The following is an 18,190-nucleotide window of genomic DNA, read 5'->3' as shown; positions in this document are numbered from 1 at the left end:
GTCTGACATTTACGTAACAACATTACAGCAAGAAACAAGTTACGCAATTAGAAACGAGAGGGCAATTTAGGTAATTAAGTACAACCATCACACAAATCGTCAAGTTGGTAACACTACTTAACACACACTGTTTGGTATTATGTAGCTGCATGTTTCGCTTCAAGATTACCATCGTCATGTGGACAGACAATACATAAATATAAAGCAAATAAGTAGTTTTATTTTATTATTTAGTGTTCTGTCTGACGACAGGTCCATATGAACAGGATCCTTCGATCCTTTTCTCGGACTGGGACCTGTTCATATACGTTCTTGGCAGATGATCCAGAAGTGGTTTGCCATTGCCTTCTTCTGTGTGTGAATGGAGTAATTGTTGGGATGCCACGGAGGAAAACTCTGTGTTGCCTAGACCACGGCCTTGCCCAACACAAGTTATAAATTCAAACCCGAGACCCCAGGATTACAAGGCCAGCGTTCTAACCGCTAGACCACCTCATCTTATTATTATTTAGTGTTCTGTCTGAGGACAGGTCCATATGAACAGGATCCTTCCATCCTTTTCTCGGACTGGGACCTGTTCATATACGTTCTTGGCAGATGATCCAGAAGTGGTTTGCCATTGCCTTCTTCTGTGTGTGAATGGAGTAATTGTTGGGATGCCACGGAGGAAAACTCCGTGTTGCCTAGACCACGGCCTTGCCCAACACAAGTTATAAATTCGAACCCGAGACCCCAGGATTACAAGGCCAGCGTTCTAACCGCTAGACCACCTCATCTTATTATTATTTAGTGTTCTGTCTGAGGACAGGTCCATATGAACAGGATCCTTCCATCCTTTTCTCGGACTGGGACCTGTTCATATACGTTCTTGGCAGATGATCCAGAAGTGGTTTGCCATTGCCTTCTTCTGTGTGTGAATGGAGTAATTGTTGGGATGTCACGGAGGAAAACTCTGTGTTGCCTAGACCACGGCCTTGCCCAACACAAGTTATAAATTCAAACCCGAGACCCCAGGATTACAAGGCCAGCGTTCTAACCGCTAGACCACCTCATCTTATTATTATTTAGTGTTCTGTCTGAGGACAGGTCCATATGAACAGGATCCTTCCATCCTTTTCTCGGACTGGGACCTGTTCATATACGTTCTTGGCAGATGATCCAGAAGTGGTTTGCCATTGCCTTCTTCTGTGTGTGAATGGAGTAATTGTTGGGATGCCACGGAGGAAAACTCCGTGTTGCCTAGACCACGGCCTTGCCCAATACAAGTTATAAATTCGAACCCGAGACCCCAGGATTACAAGACCAGCGTTCTAACCGCTAGACCACCGTGGTTATAATTTACGAATGTGACGACACAATAAGGAAGGGCCTAGAAAGTCGGACTGGCCTGGCATTCCTGTGCAGCGTCTGAGGAAAATGACGACAGCATTGTTTATACAGCCGATAGCTCGGCCGGCTTCTGAATGCAGTCCACTGATGGCGCCCGTGGGTGTGGCCTTGCAGCTGAAGTGCGTTCTTTTCGTCTTCCTGGGTTCTCGGTTCACGTGCAGTGGACGTTCTTGCCAAAATCTGTTTCAGTGGCCAGGCAATTTTTGAAAATTTGCCAGGGCTTCGCTTAGGCAACACGCCAAACTCACAGGGACGAATAACGATGCTTTTTCAGTAGCTCGGACTATAAAGATTGGATGAGAGGATGATTAATGAACGCGTATCAGAAAGGATGTGGAAGGAATTTATCGCGACGTTGATTAAGAGATTGTCCCGGTATTTGCCTGGAGGCACTGAGGAGAACCACGTACAAGTTCCCCATTGTCCTCTAATCTGTCATTAGGTCGTCTTGCGTTCCTCGCCGAAACCACGCGCTTACGAGATATGAATTTCTCAGGGCGGTGAAGATGTCGATGTCTGTGTCCCGGGCACACACCGCCTTCATCTTCAGACATGCGCAGTGCGTCGATGCCTGAGCAAACTCTTCCGTCCGTGCTAGACCGAACCCGCTAATGACGCAGAGGAGAGCGTGGACAAGGCAAACACCCGGAGTCGACGACTGTCAGGCAAATATGCCGAGTTCAAAGAGGCGTGGTGATCTTTCCTGGAATGCCACACGGCAGCCGCGCGCTGAATAAACATAGCCGGTCCTCATTTCAAGAAGTCCCTTCTTCGTTTTGAACACACGTGGGCAGAGAAACTTCGCTGTCCTCACCAGACGATACGAGACGGTATTTCCATCTCGATAACCTGTTTACTCTTAACTACCGAGAAATGTTTTTGTAATGGATTCACAACTACATGCTTCATATTTGTGTATTGTCTGTCCGTGGCGCCACGGTGGTCTAGCGGTTAGAACGCTGGCCTTGTAATCCTGGGGTCTCGGGTGCCCGAATTTATAACTTGTGTTGGGCAAAGCCGTGGTCTAGGCAACACGGAGTTTTCCTCCGTGGCATCCCAACAATTACTCCATTCACACACAGAAGAAGGCAATGGCAAACCACTTCTGGATCATCTGCCAAGAACGTATATGAACAGGTCCCAGTCCGAGAAGAGAAAAGGATGGAAGGATCCTGTTCATATCGACCTGTCGTCAGACAGAACACTAAATAAAAATTAATAAACAAAAATTCGTAAATTATCTTGTGCCATAATCATACGCATCTGATACAGCGTCGTCAAAAACAATGTTTCGTCGACAGCTCACAAGAATGTCCACGCAACATATTCAAATCACTTGTTTCCATTTATTGTGAAAAAAATAATTCCCGATGTGATACAGGGTGATCTAAAACTCTAGCAGAGGAGGCTGCCGGGGATATCATCTCCAGCAAAACATGAATTGAAAAAGTTTCGCAGATTCGCCACCGTATCGGAGCGACGTCATTTTCACGTGACGTCGCTTTGAATTACGGATGTAAATGCAATTACATAATTATAACCTGAATAATATAGAACCGTCGGGGTGGAGCGCAGCGACGATTATCGGCGTCACACCAATATATTTTGACATGGGTCATTTCGTCTCTCGCTCAAACCTTGACCCACAAACCTGCTATTCTCAATAAACATATTCCTCATTGTCCTCAGGTCCTCCAACACGCCCGCAGTCATGCATTACGCGGCAGACTATAATTTCCAAGAACGCTTTTCGTACGCAGAAGTTACGTAAACTCGCAAGGGACGATGTCCTGCGCATGCGCAGGACTCCGCGCCTGCGCAGAACTCCGCGCTCAATTAGGTTTTTGTTTTTAACTGGTTGACACACGCTTTAGTCTCTGAAGGAAGGAATAATTAAACCGACGTCAAAATTATCTCGATTACATTCCTTTACGGACACTCAACAGTGCCAATAACAATTGACATCTTCCTCCTCGTGAAACACCGCTCACAAAACGTCACGTGGATCCACACTTTTGAATTACGACCACGTGTCCGTGAACTGACATGCGCAGGCGTGACACAGACCGAACCGAAATCAATACAGTCAGCGCAGAAGGTTTCAGAACAGAAAGAGTTCGCAGTTCCCGTGTAAGTGTCTACTTTAAAGGAAGTTTTGCGTTACGCCTAGAAAATAACTCCGTAACTACTCAAGAAAATCACGGGTGCTAAACTGAACTAGGTGGGACAAATATGCGGAAATTCATTAGAGAACTTCCTAAGACCATTTGCTTGAAAATAAAAGGGGAATCTAATACAAATCGCTGTCATGAAACTGCCTTTCCCGTAAATACTTCGCCCTGCGTAAGGTCAGGTCGGTAGCCTGTGTCGTTCTGCTCGTGGCGCCACGCATGCGCTGAGAAGACAGCAGTGTCGCCATCTTAAATCTGTCTGTCGACAATCCACATTTTAAATCACAACGTGTGCCTAATTCGTGTACAAAATATCTGCAGATACAATGACCAGAGTACGTGTCAAAAGTTCTTATACCACGCATATGGAGGTGGCGTGTTCCGTCGTGACGCGGGTCCCAAGTCAGCAGCAGCTAAGTGAGTGCAGCTTTCAAGTGCCAGGCTGAACTATGCACACCGGTTGTCAGGACGCGACGTACAACGCTCATGCGCTGTGGTGTCATCGTACTGGGGGGTGAGGGGAGTCTGTATTACCACGGCTTATTGAAAAAAATGGCGGAGGGGAGTGTGTGGGGGGGGGAGGGAGAGATATTTCGCCAGGATCACAGCTGAAATTCTAGGTTAGGCAACAAAAATGAATGTTAAGCCTTACTTTTAAAGAAGAATTATATTTGGGTTATTCCTGTCGAACCAGAAATGTAGTAATTTACTTGATATAAAATCTCGTGTCGCCTGCATTCATCACTCATGGCTAGTTACGGCGAGACTCAACAATGGGCAACAGTTACATTAATTTGCTTGGGCGCAAACGCACATCAACAGAGAACGAAAATTAAAACAAGGCGCTGGAAAAGTATCACAATTGTTGCCACCAACGGTTATTCCAAATTATAAAACGGACGCGTAACAGAAAACTTTTCAAGGGCGTTTGAAGAACAGCTGAACCTCACAAAGTATTCTCGTGCCAGATCCCGAAGGCCTTAGCTCACGACAATTTCCGGACTAGATGTGCTCAGCGCGGAAGGACACTTGATCTTGCGCCTGCGCGTTTAACTCGGTCTTGCCTTACTGCGCATCGCTGTTCTTTTGTTTTAATTCCGTGTTTCATCTTCTTCTGCGCTGAAGAACAGTCCATAACTGCCATGTTATTGCGCGGTGTCCCAAGGACGGCCGCGAACTACATTTTTCAACTGCGACTCCATTTTTATTTTAAAACAAAATTAGGTTTCTTGAAATCTGTAGATTTCTTCTGTAATGTACGTTAGACTAATTCCTGTGTACTTCATTTAACGACGCTGTTCCAGTATCTCAGACTATATAGCGCGCAATAATAAATCAAAAAGGCTGTTGAAGGAAGCGATCGTGGCCTACTTAATTAGGGACTGAGGAAAACTACGAAAAATCTCGGTCTGCGGGCCGTGATTTAAACCTGGGACTTCCCGAATACGAAACAGGATGAAATCTACCGGACACAAGTTAAGAAAACGTCTATAAATGTCCCTTTGTGGATTTCCTTTTATATAAGCGCCGCGCAAGAGGAAAGGACCCCCGGTGGGGGGGGGTTATATCAGGTAATTACGGCGTCAGGGATTACGCATGAGCAAGAGTTTCCACCCAGGTACGTTCCAGCGACGTAATCCTGGGGCGGCGCTGGTGTGGTGACTACGCCGATGATAAGTATCTGTGTCTGCACGGGGATTATTTGTTACCGAAGCTTTGGTGGAGGCTGAATTTATTAATTCAATATCACGAGCTGCAGTGCCGAAGACGACTAATTATATCAAAACACTTTCCCCTCAGAATGTTTAGCGACGCAAACCCTTGATTTTTTATGACAAGCGGACCAAAGCTTCATAAAAATCAAAGGTTTGCTCCACAACTGAAGTCAAACGAAGTCTCCCAAATGACGCCTTCTCGAAGTTTCGAAACTCAATTCTTGCGCGTGGGAATCAACATTAGCCAACATGACGGAAGTAAAGTCCGAAGATGGCTGTCTTCTGGGTTGTTGCGTCATCGTCCTGATGATGGAGGCAGAAAGGACATCCGAAACGTTGGTAAACATCTACCAGACTACACGGCGCAACAACCCAGAAGACAGCCATCTTGGAAGAAATGCTTTATTATCTGAGGACAAAAGCTCTGTTCTTTTGTTACCGTTTATTGCAGGCGGGTCATATGGACTAAGAACTACAGGGTGATCGAAAAGCCACGCAATGGATTTTTTTTTATTTATTTAGTGTTCTGTCTGACGACAGGTCGATATGAACAGGATCCTTCCATCCTTTTCTCGGACTGGGACCTGTTCATATACGTTCTTGGCAGATGATCCAGAAGTGGTTTGCCATTGCCTTCTTCTGTGTGTGAATGGAGTAATTGTTGGGATGCCACGGAGGAAAACTCCGTGTTGCCTAGACCACGGCCTTGCCCAACACAAGTTATAAATTCGGGCACCGCCGGGAATCGAACCCGAGACCCCAGGATTACAAGGCCAGCGTTCTAACCGCTAGACCACCGTGGCACGACGCAATGTATAACAAATATAAACTGGTAGCTGTAATTCAACACATTTCGATTGGATTAAGATAATAAAGGAGCCCACGTAGGTCACGTGATGTTAACTGCTCGCGCCAGACCGTCAGTTGTTTTTTAACAATCGTAAGTGCGAGGTTGTCTCTTTTTAAAAAGTGTAACGAGTGTTCATTGTTGACAACTTCCTGGCGTCTCGTACTTACTTAACGTGCCGGAATCAGTTTAGGGACATGTTGGAAGAGACACGAGGGAAAAAGCGAACGCGAGCTTCGCTGGACACTTCCATCACGAAGCATAACAACGTTTTTCTTTTCTGATTTCAATTTAATTTCTGTTTACAAATAGAATATGAGTCAGGAATTTGTAACGTGACATGTAGATTACGCTACATGACTTCGCTAGACGAGTCTAACAGAATTCACATTTTGTTCCAACAACAGAGACACTTATAGTTTTTTTTTGTATTATTCTGTGTTAAATCTGTGTTGCCAAAGAATATTGAATAATTCTGGTTCTCTAAATCGCATAAATGGAGTTCTTAGAAAGAGAAATCGACGGTACTTCGATGACAAAAAAACAAACAAACAAAAAAAAAAAAAAAAACCAAACAAGATTCCAGAGCAAATCTAACTTGGGCTGTAATTTCTGAAGCCACAGGCATTCCGAAACGTCCAATCTCTACAGAACAGACGGTTCAAAAACTCGAACAGAACGATAACTGGTTCCTGTTTGAGTAGGAACTTACGCGCTTAACTATTTATTAATGTGGCTGTACCCGAGTTGTTGTGTTGTCCCGCTGCGCGGCGCCACACGAGTGACCGAGATGTTGATCAGGCCACGGGGGGGGGGGGAAGTGCAAAAATGTAACATAATTCAGAACATGTGAATTGTGAGGTTCTCACTGTTCTGGGTTACAGTAAAGTTGCTCCGAAACGTCGGGCAGAATCTACCAGACTATACGATGGAACATCACGGCGGGGAGAGCCATCTTTATTTACGTTCGTTCGCATACCGCCGTCATGTCCGGGACCAGCATGCCTCAGCGCACAGCCATTGTTTGCGGGCAGTTAATTAAGGACATGTCGCGCGCAGTTGTGCTTTGTTTATCGGCGCTGGATTCACTACGTGTTCCCCGAAAGCACAGTTAAACAGACGAAGGCCAAATTAAAAACAAGAAAACAGGGTGATTAATAAAATCAGGCGCTTAAAATCAAGTGTAAATCCACGGAGCAGAGCCCTTCGTGGGAAAGTCGTAATCGCTCAGCTAGTGAAGGGATCGGACGCCTTTTATGGTATCGGAACGTTTCATTACTGAGGTCGGAAGAGCCCGCCAGTGATCCGCGTCCTCGAGCCAGACGAGTTTAATCCATCCTTACCATCATCTAGGCTTGTCTGTCACAGCAATGCTCCCTCCACCCCCCTCCCCCAATCGCTTATTAAATCTGTGTCTTCTCCGGCGGCCGACAGAGGTCAGTGCTTACTTACCTTGAGCGGGAGCTTCGCCCACTTGGACTTGCGCAGTTTGTACCGATCCTCGAATCTGGTGTCCCAGTATTCCCGACTTTTCATCCAGTAGGGCTGGAACAAACAGTGCCATTAAGAAGGACGGCGAACACAAGATGCCAGTTACTTATCGGGTCTAACCTAACCTGACCTAACATAACCTGACCTAACCTAACCTGACCTAACATAACCTAACTAACCAACCTAACATAACCTGACCTAACATAACCTAACTTAACTAACCTAACCTGACCTAACATAACCTAACCTGACCTAACATAACCTAACCTGACCTAACATAACCTAACCTAATCTGACCTAACATAACCTAGCCTAACCTGACCTAACATAACCTAACTAACCAACCTAACATAACCTAACCTGACCTAACTTAACTAACCTAACCTGACCTAACATAACCTAACCTGACCTAACAACCTAACCTAATCTGACCTAACATAACCTAGCCTAACGTGACCTAACATAACCTAACTTAGTAACTATTCACTGCCCAGTGCATGAACACTGCGAATTTAGCAGAGAAAAAAACACGAAAATTACACAGACTATAATTAAAAGAACACAAAGTTGCAACCTCATACATAACATAGTGCAGATAAGAATATGGGAACTGGAAATATGAATAGAACGGTGGCTATGTACTAGCAGGAAAAACATGGCGTCTATAAGTCGCTAGTTTTAGGCGTGTTAAAAAATATGGACGAAGGTATTAGATAACAGACTGACAATCTAACTCCTACGGTGGCCAATCTCTTCCGATGATCAAGTGACTAAATACGCTCACGTAAGGTCTTTTACACCAGCGGTATTCAACCTTTTTTGTTCGCGTACCCCCAGATATAATTTATCTTCAACTTTGTACCCCCAAAGTTGTTGGTGTATAATTCAAGTTATACATAGTATATAATCTACATCTAAAATAAATTAAATAAATTACATTACTGATTATTCAGTGTTTATCATAAAATAATATATTTTTTTAAAATTTCACGTACCCCCTAAGATGTCTTCGCGTACCCCAGGTTGAATACCACTGATCTAAAGCAAGCAATATGTCAGAAAAACTAAAATACGTATTAATGTGGACTCCAAGCTTGAAGGCTGAGGGGGGGGGGATGAATCACCTGGGATGCGCGCGCATCCTGTTATCGCGCGAGGCGGCTTCCGCTAGAGATATCGAATTTAGTTGAATGATCGATAAGTGTTTCTCGCTCGCTTTCTGCCTGCGAACCAAACGACCGGCCGACCAAACCATCCCTTGGTGGGTTTGGCCGTACGCAGGTATATGAAACGTTCAGCTAGAATTGTTGTACGACGTACTCATTGCTGACGGGGGAAGTCTGAAGATTTCAAGAAAGATTTCACCACGTGGTGTGTAACATAGAATTATTCAGGACGCCGGGAGATTACAATTTTTAAGACGCGCGTTTGAAGAAACACAGGAATGTTTAATCACGATTAATGGTAACACGAGAGCGATGTGGAAGGAAGTAAGGAAGGATTTGACGTAAGTGGGAAGTTCGTTGTTTTGAAGGATACAGCAGAGGGGGAAAGGAAATCGATTAACAAAAGACGATCTCAAGGACACGCACTGAGTCCATCGCTTTGTGTTTGAAATTCTTTCGGTCGATGTCACTGAACTTGATTCTTCAAACTAAGGGCTTCGACGCGACGATAATTGAATTGGAAACACACGGCCGGTCGTGCCTCGTTATATTCCATGTTTATTTACAGCAAATACAATGTATTGAGAAAATAAAAGTGGTTTACCCCAAGGACGATAGAATTCGAATGAACAGGACGATGGAACTTCATTCAGATTCCAAAAAACAACAAATAAACTTTCGGAGATCTTCACGAAAACAAGAAACAATGGTCCCAATAAGACGTGAGGATGGGAACCGACGAGAAAGTATTGAAGTCAGCCTCGCGCTGTCCTTGAAGCACCCACAACGCGGTTCAGCCTCAGATATACAACGCGGGCACGTGTCACACAGAAACCGCGTCCTACTGAGTCCGTTCCTTTGGCTGTAGAGCGCTCTGCCCCCACTGTTACGTTGACTCAAAATAAATTCTAAGCGACTGCTCTACGAGTGACGAGATTCTCACGGAGATGAGTCCGAAGATGGCGGGTCTCCTGGGCTCTAGCGCCGTGGTATAAGTTTACTTAACGTCCTGATGATGGAGGCAGGTATGAACTTCTCCCAGGCTATACGATGCTACGACCCCGGATTCGTTATGGTCCTAGTCGGTCCGTTCATATTCTCAGTCCGGAATGTAACACTGGATAACGCAACGCAGCAGAGGAACACGCAATCAAAACTTTGCTGTACCGAAGACGTCCGCGTTCTTCTAAATGCGCGCTGTTCTGAATATGTTTCTCTGTGTGTCTGATTCGCGCTATTACATTAGAGAATCCGTGTTCCTTGAATGTTATCAGACGTTTTGTTTATTATTTAGTGTTCTGTCTGACGACAGGTCCATACGAACAGGATCCTTCCATCCTTTTCTCGGACTGGGACCTGTTCATATACGTTCTTGGCAGATGATCCAGAAGTGGTTTGCCATTGCCTTCTTCTGTGTGTGAATGGAGTAATTGTTGGGATGCCACGGAGGAAAACTCCGTGTTGCCTAGACCACGGCCTTGCCCAACACAAGTTATAAATTCGAACCCGAGACCCCAGGATTACAAGGCCAGCGTTCTAACCGCTTGACCACCGTGACACCGTTTATGAGACGTGCAAAATGTTAATTCGCCAAAGGACAAGAACGTAAAGTAGAGACGGAGGATATAAAAGTGAAACATGAGTTAGTCAGGAGTCACTCTGGAGGGCAAAGCGAAGTGGCTGAAAGAGGTGAACCCATCAGACGACGTCGAGGCGAATCTGCGCGTCGCTCAACTGAGAGATAATGAAAACGGGTGGAAATCTGTGGGCCCTGGGGTTGCTGTAGGCAAACAAAGAACGATTCGATAAATCATTGGGAAGTAGGGCGTAAGATAAGGGCCGGTGTCTTCTGGCGTGTGAGACAAGAAACAGGCGATGCTGGAAAACAGAACGTCACGCAGAGGTCAGAGCGAGGTGGAAAGCACGCGAATCTGGCGCGAGTGGTTGTGAATGAAAGGAGGTCACTTACGAAATGGAAGGAACCACGTGGCAAAGACAATTTTAGGTTCGAGTTTAGTTTATAAAGGCGTCAGTGCCAGAATATCGGATAGTGACACGCGGTAAAGATTATTTTAGTGGCAGAAATAAGTCAAACTGAAATATACCACCGCCTGAAACTCGTATTCATCAACAGGATAACAAAGAATGAGTTGTTTTTCCGTCGCTGGTCACAGGGACTGAGGTTAGGTTGTCAGACGCAACAAAATGATTCAGCGGCACTAATTCGTTCACAAAGACAACAGATGGCAGCACAGCTGCGAATGGCAGAGAGAACAGAGAAAGGGTGTCGGCCTGTCTTATCAGCTGCACGCAAATGGCGCGGCCCCGTCCGTGCGTCCTATTCATTAAGAATTCTAAAGGTCTGTACCCTTTATTTCGGGCTTTGATTCTAAACACGAGCGTCAAACGAACCCTTGGAAGTAACGAATCGCTGCCCCTGAATAAGGGGTGGGGCTTTCCTCAGAGATTTGCAGGCATCGCGATTATAAATTTCGAGCACAATGACCTAGGACCAGATCAATACACACGAACTGTTGCAAAGAAGACGCGATGGTGTCACATAACGAAGGTACATAGTGGACCGACTTAAAAGTAATCCAGCTAAAGTGAACTTACAAACGAAGTATAATGAGTTTCACCTACTCAAACCGACTTAAAAGTAATCCGGATTAAGTGAACTTACAAACGAAGTAAAATTATTTTCACTTACTCAAATCGACTTAAAAGTAATCTGGATTAAGCAAACTTACAAATGAAGTATAATGAGTTTCACCTACTCAAACCGACTTAAAAGTAATCTGGATTAAGTGAACTCACAAACTAAGTAAAATGAATTTCACTTACTCAAATCGACTTAAAAGTAATCTGGATTAAGCAAACTTACAAATGAAGTATAATGAGTTTCACCTACTCAAACCGACTTAAAAGTAATCTGGATTAAGTGAACTCACAAACTAAGTAAAATGAATTTCACTTACTCAAATCGACTTAAAAGTAATCTGGATTAAGCAAACTTACAAATGAAGTATAATGAGTTTCACCTACTCAAACCGACTTAAAAGTAATCTGGATTAAGTGAACTCACAAACTAAGTAAAATGAATTTCACTTACTCAAATCGACTTAAAAGTAATCTGGATTAAGCAAACTTACAAACGAAGTAAAATGAATTTCACATGCTCAAACCGACTTAAAAGTAATTCGGATTAAGTTAACTCACAAACGAAGTAAAATGAATTTCACATGCTCAAACCGACTTAAAAGTAATTCGGATTAAGTTAACTCACAAACGAAGTAAAATGAATTTCACATGCTCAAACCTCTCTGTTATTATTGCTCAAACAGACGTTATCTGGGGTAACGGGGAGCTACGCGCCGTAAAAGCTGAGAATCGATATAAAATCGCTTGAAGCATAAAGTTTTCTGAAGTCAAATCACGTGACTGCAAAAGATCGTTAACATACGACACACGGACTACGTGGAGTTCAGTGAACATCCGACGAACTGAAAAGAACACACACACACACACACACACGTCATGCCCCTGTCATTTGCGGCGAGGATAACAGCGGAACACGGATACCAACTGCTTCAGTATTACACAATTAGCAACCGAGCTCAGGGAGCCAACACAGCAAACCGAAAATAATAAAAGACTATTACGCGCTCCGTAAAAACTGCTACACTGTCAAATCCGAATTCTTTCAGACCTTCTATTTATTATATAGATTTGCCGCATAAATACTTATAAATAATTCAATTTTCTCGAGACCGCCATCTGTTTCACATTACACACATTAAGTACCAAAACAAAACACGCACGCTTTTAAGGGCAGAGACGAAAGATTTTACGTTTTAGAACCCAAACCTTCCGTTTTAATCCACTCTAAATCGGGTTCGTGTGAATCTACAGACTCACATAATTCTATAGAAGCCTTCACGTAGACTGAACTCAAAATCGGGCTTCTCGTCCCGGAAGATATGACTGAACTCACGCGAAGCCTCGTAATGATTCTTCCGGCGTTCGTGCAACTGCGACTTACGATCAAAGGGGGGTCAGAACGGAATCCTCGCCAGTTACCAGCACACTCGGCCGCCATTCGTACTCCGGGAGGTTGGCAGGCCTGCAGCCGTCGGTCGATACCGACGCCTCGGCCACGAGATGGATGGTGATGCTGGGCGCGGTCGAAGTAGCCAGTGGCTCGTTTCGTCGATACGAGACGCCGCGATGCCACGGGCTCGTTACGGTGGAGCCAATCCACCACGACGCCCCAATTCCACGCTCAGTCAATCTGGCTTGCTCGTCGTGCGTTTAATTAAACCGCGGACTAATTGTTTCACTGTCGCCGAGATATCTTACGGGCCAAGGTGTGGCTCGTACCTCCAAGAGAACAAACTGCTTGCTCCTTCTTCAGGACGCCCACGACCAGAATCACTTTTCTCGCTATTTCTTTTAGTAATAAATTTTCTATTTCAGGTTCAGTTCGTGGCTGAAACAAGGAGTTCATCGTTCAGATCCCGAAGCTCGCCGAAATATCGACCTTAACACCGTTTATCGATTATGTATAAACACGTTTGCTCTCACGTGCTTCTATCCGAGAAGAAAATCGACAAATTTTTACAATAATAAAACAAATTAAATCCTCCAAGACTACGAGCCTTGTCAAATGATTAAAACTCGCAGACGTTTCAGTGAACATCTCTCTCTTCATCAACCAACCAAAGCGCAAAGTAACATCATTCCTATTACGCTTGAAATCTACGAGGAAATTTCTTTTAGCTGAGCCAAATTTCACGTGCAGTTCAGAAAACATTTTCCGCCTTTCCATCCACAAAATTAACCAAAACGTAACTTGAAGTTGGACAAAGCCGCATTGACGTCAGAAAAATGTTAACAGAAACTACTATTAATGCCTCGCGGTGAGTTATTCAGCCCCTGCCCTGCACTTTAACCTTATCAGTGGACGCACTGAGGGGAAATGTCTGTCAGACTCGTGGTTCGAAATGCAGAAGGCAGCTATCGACCGGAAAACTGGAAAAAGTCCTCCCAGTAAACGCACTGGACACTAAAAGAAACTACATTTTCTGAAAACCCGTAAATTTATACGGGTCGCGTCGTCCTGCCAGCTGACACACACTGCCACTGTGACCCACACCAACCACAGAGCAATGGATCGCAGTGCACGAGGGCACTGGACAGGACTGTGACGTCGGAGGCCGCACAGGAAAAGATAATCCGCTGAGGATGAATTTCTCGGCTCTTACGTTTAATCGAATCAGTCAGAACGGTTGTAGACCTACTCGAGCGAGGAACACATGCATGCTCCTGACAAACACTCGAACCATATTCATGACCACGACATCATTGCACTCAAACTGCTACAGTCATTTGTTCTTTTAGGAGCCACGTCTACGCTGAAAATAACACAGATGAATATTCCTTGCGGCGAATTGCTGGAAGTTGGAGGCGAATCCCCATGTAAAAGAGTTCGAAGCCGTAGAGGGATCAATGCGATGTCTAGAGAGGTTTTTCTAACGCGTCGTCACATTTGATACGTGATGAAACATTTGTGTGTTGAAGCAGAGACGGGAGATAAAATAAGACATCTCCGGATTTCACGGAAATGGCGAGCCACTGCGACGTGATGCTTAGCATTTACATATTCTTCTTTCCAAATTTTCTAGGCACCACCGAAAAAGACCGCTTTCTGCTGACATCTGTGGGCCTATGGTCGTTGAGCTTTTGTTTACATTCGGGAAGATCAGTTGTCTCCCTCGAAAACCTCCGACGATTCTTCGGCGTCTCCAAGAAAATTCCAATCCAACCTAACCTAACCTAACCCGACTCAACCAATCCTAACCAAACCCAACCTAACCTAACCCAACCTAACCTAACCTATCCCAACCCGACTAAACCGAACTCAACCAATCCTAACCAAACCCAACCTAACCTATCCCAACCTAAACTGACCCAACCTAACCTAACTAAACCAATCCTAACCAAACCCAACCTAACCCGACTTAACCTAACTCAACCAATCCTAACCAAACCCAACCTAACCCGACTCAACCTAACTCAACCAATCCTAACCAAACCCAACCTAACCTATCCCAACCTAACCTAACCCGACCCAACCGAACCTAACCTAACCAATCCTAACCAAACCCAACCTAACCCGACTCAACCTAACCTAACCCAACCTATCCCAACCCGACTAAACCGAACTCAACCAATCCTAACCAAACCCAACCTAACCTATCCCAACCTAAACTGACCCAACCTAACCTAACTAAACCAATCCTAACCAAACCCAACCTAACCCGACTTAACCTAACTCAACCAATCCTAACCAAACCCAACCTAACTCGACTCAACCTAACTCAACCAATCCTAACCAAACCCAACCTAACCTATCCCAACCTAACCTAACCCGACTCAACCGAACCTAACCTAACCAATCCTAACCAAACCCAACCTAACCCGACTCAACCTAACCTAACCCAACCAATCCTAACCAAACCCAACCCAACCTAAACTGACCCAACCTAACCTAACTAAACCAATCCTAACCCGACTCAACCGAACCTAACCTAACCAATCCTAACCAAACCCAACCTAACCCGACTCAACCTAACCTAACCAATCCTAACCAAACCCAACCCAACCTAAACTGACCCAACCTAACCTAACTCAACCCATCCTAACCAAACCCAACCTAACCAAACCCGATTCAACCTAACCTAACCTAAAAATGGCAGCAGTCGCCACTGCAGCGACGTCATTACAAACAGCCAGAAGACAAGAGTTTGGGAGGGGGCGTCGTGGCTTATCTAAAGTCATTGCTCCGCGACCCTAAATCAGTATGTAGGGACTATGAATGCTCGCTGCTCAGTAATGCCGTTTCTTCTAACTTCACTGTCTCAATCAACTGAAAACGACGTCACGAAGCCTTGACGACGATCTGGACATGCCAGTGTCTGTCTTCCGGGCTGTAATGCCACAGTTTCAAACGTTGAGTGTTTGGAGACAGCGTGTTCCTCCGAAACGACTGTATCCACCTGCAAGTCCAACAGCGACTTATTCATCGCCGGTATGACATCAAATTTGATGAAAATGCAGCGACAGATCTATATCGCTAAACATTAATCTGTGCAATAACAGTTCTTGACTTTGTGACAGACGTACTGATTACCCACCTGATGATGGTTCGCTTGCATCGAAACAAGTGGTGGAAATAAAATAATACTGATCAGGAATTAAATATAATTAGCTGTTCTGCGAGCGATACGGATTAATTTCAAGGTCGTTTGTTGCGCAAACAGGACGTAGTTCCTTTATTACGTCTGTCGTGAACAAGGACCGGGGGCTCTGTCTCCGGTGGCAATGCGAGAGCGAAAGCCTCTAATCTCTGCAAATCGGGGGGGGGGGGGGCACAACCTTGCACCTCGCACTGTGGGCCAGTTGTCTTCGTTTCAGCCATCCAGAGGACCTGCCCCGCTCGATTCTCCGTCGCTGTCTGAGTAACCAATCACAAATCGTTCAGGCATTTCGTCATCCGCTGGTTCCAGTTTCAGATATTCTTCTTGTCCGCGCATTCCTTTACTGTCCAGCCCCTCACTAGGGCATTACAGCCATTTTCATGAACATAAACCTAACCTAACCTCACCTAAGAAGAACTGGTAACAAACGACTGTCTCGGGGATAAATAAACTCGTTCCGCCGCTGACAGATCGCGCTGCTGACGCCTGAAAACGATACCTCGTTTCTTTTACGTTCTCAATTTCGTCGTCTCTCAAAGTAAAATATTTACTTTCATCCATTAAAATTAACTAACTCGTCTTTGTGCCTCGAAAGCTTTTCGTGAAAACCGAAAAGGAAATTAATTGGAGTTCAGAGGACATAAAAGCAACTATCCCCATCCTCCCTCCTCCCGCCTTGAAACATCTGAAGGAAGGCGTAGAAGTTGGCGCTGGAGGGGTGGGCCGACGCAGGGCGTCGTGCGGATCAGCTCCCTTCGTCACAATTTACAGCTTCACAGACGACAAACCTTTATCGGTTTACTTCTTTGTTTCGTTCTGGAGACTGACGTCGTCGGAGGACGAAAGAGAACTTCAACATTTTATAAGTTGCACGGTCCATGTGGGGTCCGCGACCCGAATTTCGTACATCCCCGATCGTGTCGCCCTGAGGTCTAACAAACACGAACACCTGAGTTAAGCCAACGAGATCCATGTAGAAAAACCTGATGTCAGTTCTCAAATAAGGCTAGAAGTGCTTTTGCGAACCAATTACCGTTCTTATAACGTCCGGCGATTTCACTTCAAATGTAAAGGGCGAACTACGACGACGACCGGAACTTTCAAGTAACTCCGACGCGAACAACAGAAACCTGAACACTGTAATGAAGGCAGCCGACACTTTCCTAATTAACGTGGACCTTCGCCCTAACCTTGCCCCGAAATACGAGGCTGGTCCACAAAGTAAGTTTCCCTGGGGCCGTTTACGGAAACAAAACACAATTTCATGGAAATATTTATTGCAACAGATACAGCAAGTGTCCAGCTATTTTTCAACATATTCGCCACCGGAATTGAGACATTTGTCATACCGTGGGACCAACTTTTGAATACCTGTGTCGTAGAAGTCTGCCGCCTGGGATTGGAACCACTGTGTGACAACCATCTCCGCCTCTCTGTCATTCTCAAAACGCTGACGCTGACCGGACAGGAATTTCTTGAGGTGTAGGAAAAGATGGAAATCACTGGGAGCGAGGTCCGGGCTGTAGGGTGAATGATTAAACACCTCCCAGCTGAACTCCTGCAGGAGACTTGCTGTCCGTCGAGCCGTGTGCGGCCTAGCGTTATCACTGACCGCACTTCACAGTCGGCGGGAGCTGGAATAAGAACCTCCATCTTCAACAGCTGCAACGATGCTACTGTGAGAACGCGGGAGGTGCCGTTAGTGCATGCGCCATGCTACGTCATTGCTCTATCACGTACGCACAGTCGCTTCGCGCAATATAAGGTTTGCTAGCTGTGGGAAACTTACTTTCTGGACGCGCCTCGTATAATTAAAATCTGGACATATTTTCCAAACGAAAGTTCGCATATCGTCGAACCTTCGATGTTTCACACGTGAAAAAAGTTCGTTCGTACGTACGTGTAAGTGGTACGATATTCATCCGCCAAAACTACGTCCTGAGTAGAGTAAGACAGAATCCAGATACTTTTAACGAACAGTTTCTTGTCTGAAACTACGAAGTTACCTGCACCTTCAGCACAAAAGTGCATATTACTGAGGTGGACACGTAATTTGCCACAGAGCGGGGCAGGAACTCTCGATGGATTGCTCCCTGAACAGATTCAGCTCTGACTGAAGCCCCATCTTCCACTCTCTCTCTCACGGCGAAGG

General features: G+C 45.2%; 2 protein-coding genes across 5 annotated transcripts in view; one reads left to right on the top strand and one right to left on the bottom strand.

Moving 5' to 3' along the window:
- LOC110837338 (4-vinylanisole receptor) overlaps positions 1-13,391 on the top strand; it is a 54,979-nt gene extending 41,588 nt beyond the window's left edge. The window contains exon 5 of the mRNA XM_087345405.1: positions 13,256-13,391. Within this exon, the coding sequence (XP_087201531.1) occupies positions 13,256-13,324 (69 nt within the window). The 3' untranslated portion in view covers positions 13,325-13,391. The remainder of the gene's footprint in view (positions 1-13,255) is intronic.
- Positions 1-18,190, bottom strand: part of alpha-Man-IIb (alpha-Mannosidase class II b) — a 105,225-nt gene that overhangs the window by 26,479 nt on the left and 60,556 nt on the right. For all 4 annotated transcript variants that reach the window (XM_087345383.1, XM_087345384.1, XM_022079300.2 and 1 more), the window contains one exon: positions 7,575-7,667. In XM_087345383.1, coding sequence (XP_087201509.1) covers positions 7,575-7,667 — 93 coding nt within the window. The remainder of the gene's footprint in view (positions 1-7,574; positions 7,668-18,190) is intronic.

The sequence above is a fragment of the Zootermopsis nevadensis genome, unplaced genomic scaffold, assembly GCF_977971745.1.
Source record: "Zootermopsis nevadensis isolate Lab colony 2312 unplaced genomic scaffold, Znev_1.0 Znev_ptg000009l, whole genome shotgun sequence".
NCBI classification, from domain to species: Eukaryota; Metazoa; Arthropoda; class Insecta; order Blattodea; family Termopsidae; genus Zootermopsis; species Zootermopsis nevadensis.
Note: the sequence above shows the minus strand (reverse complement) of the source record. Positions and strands in the feature narration are given on the sequence as shown.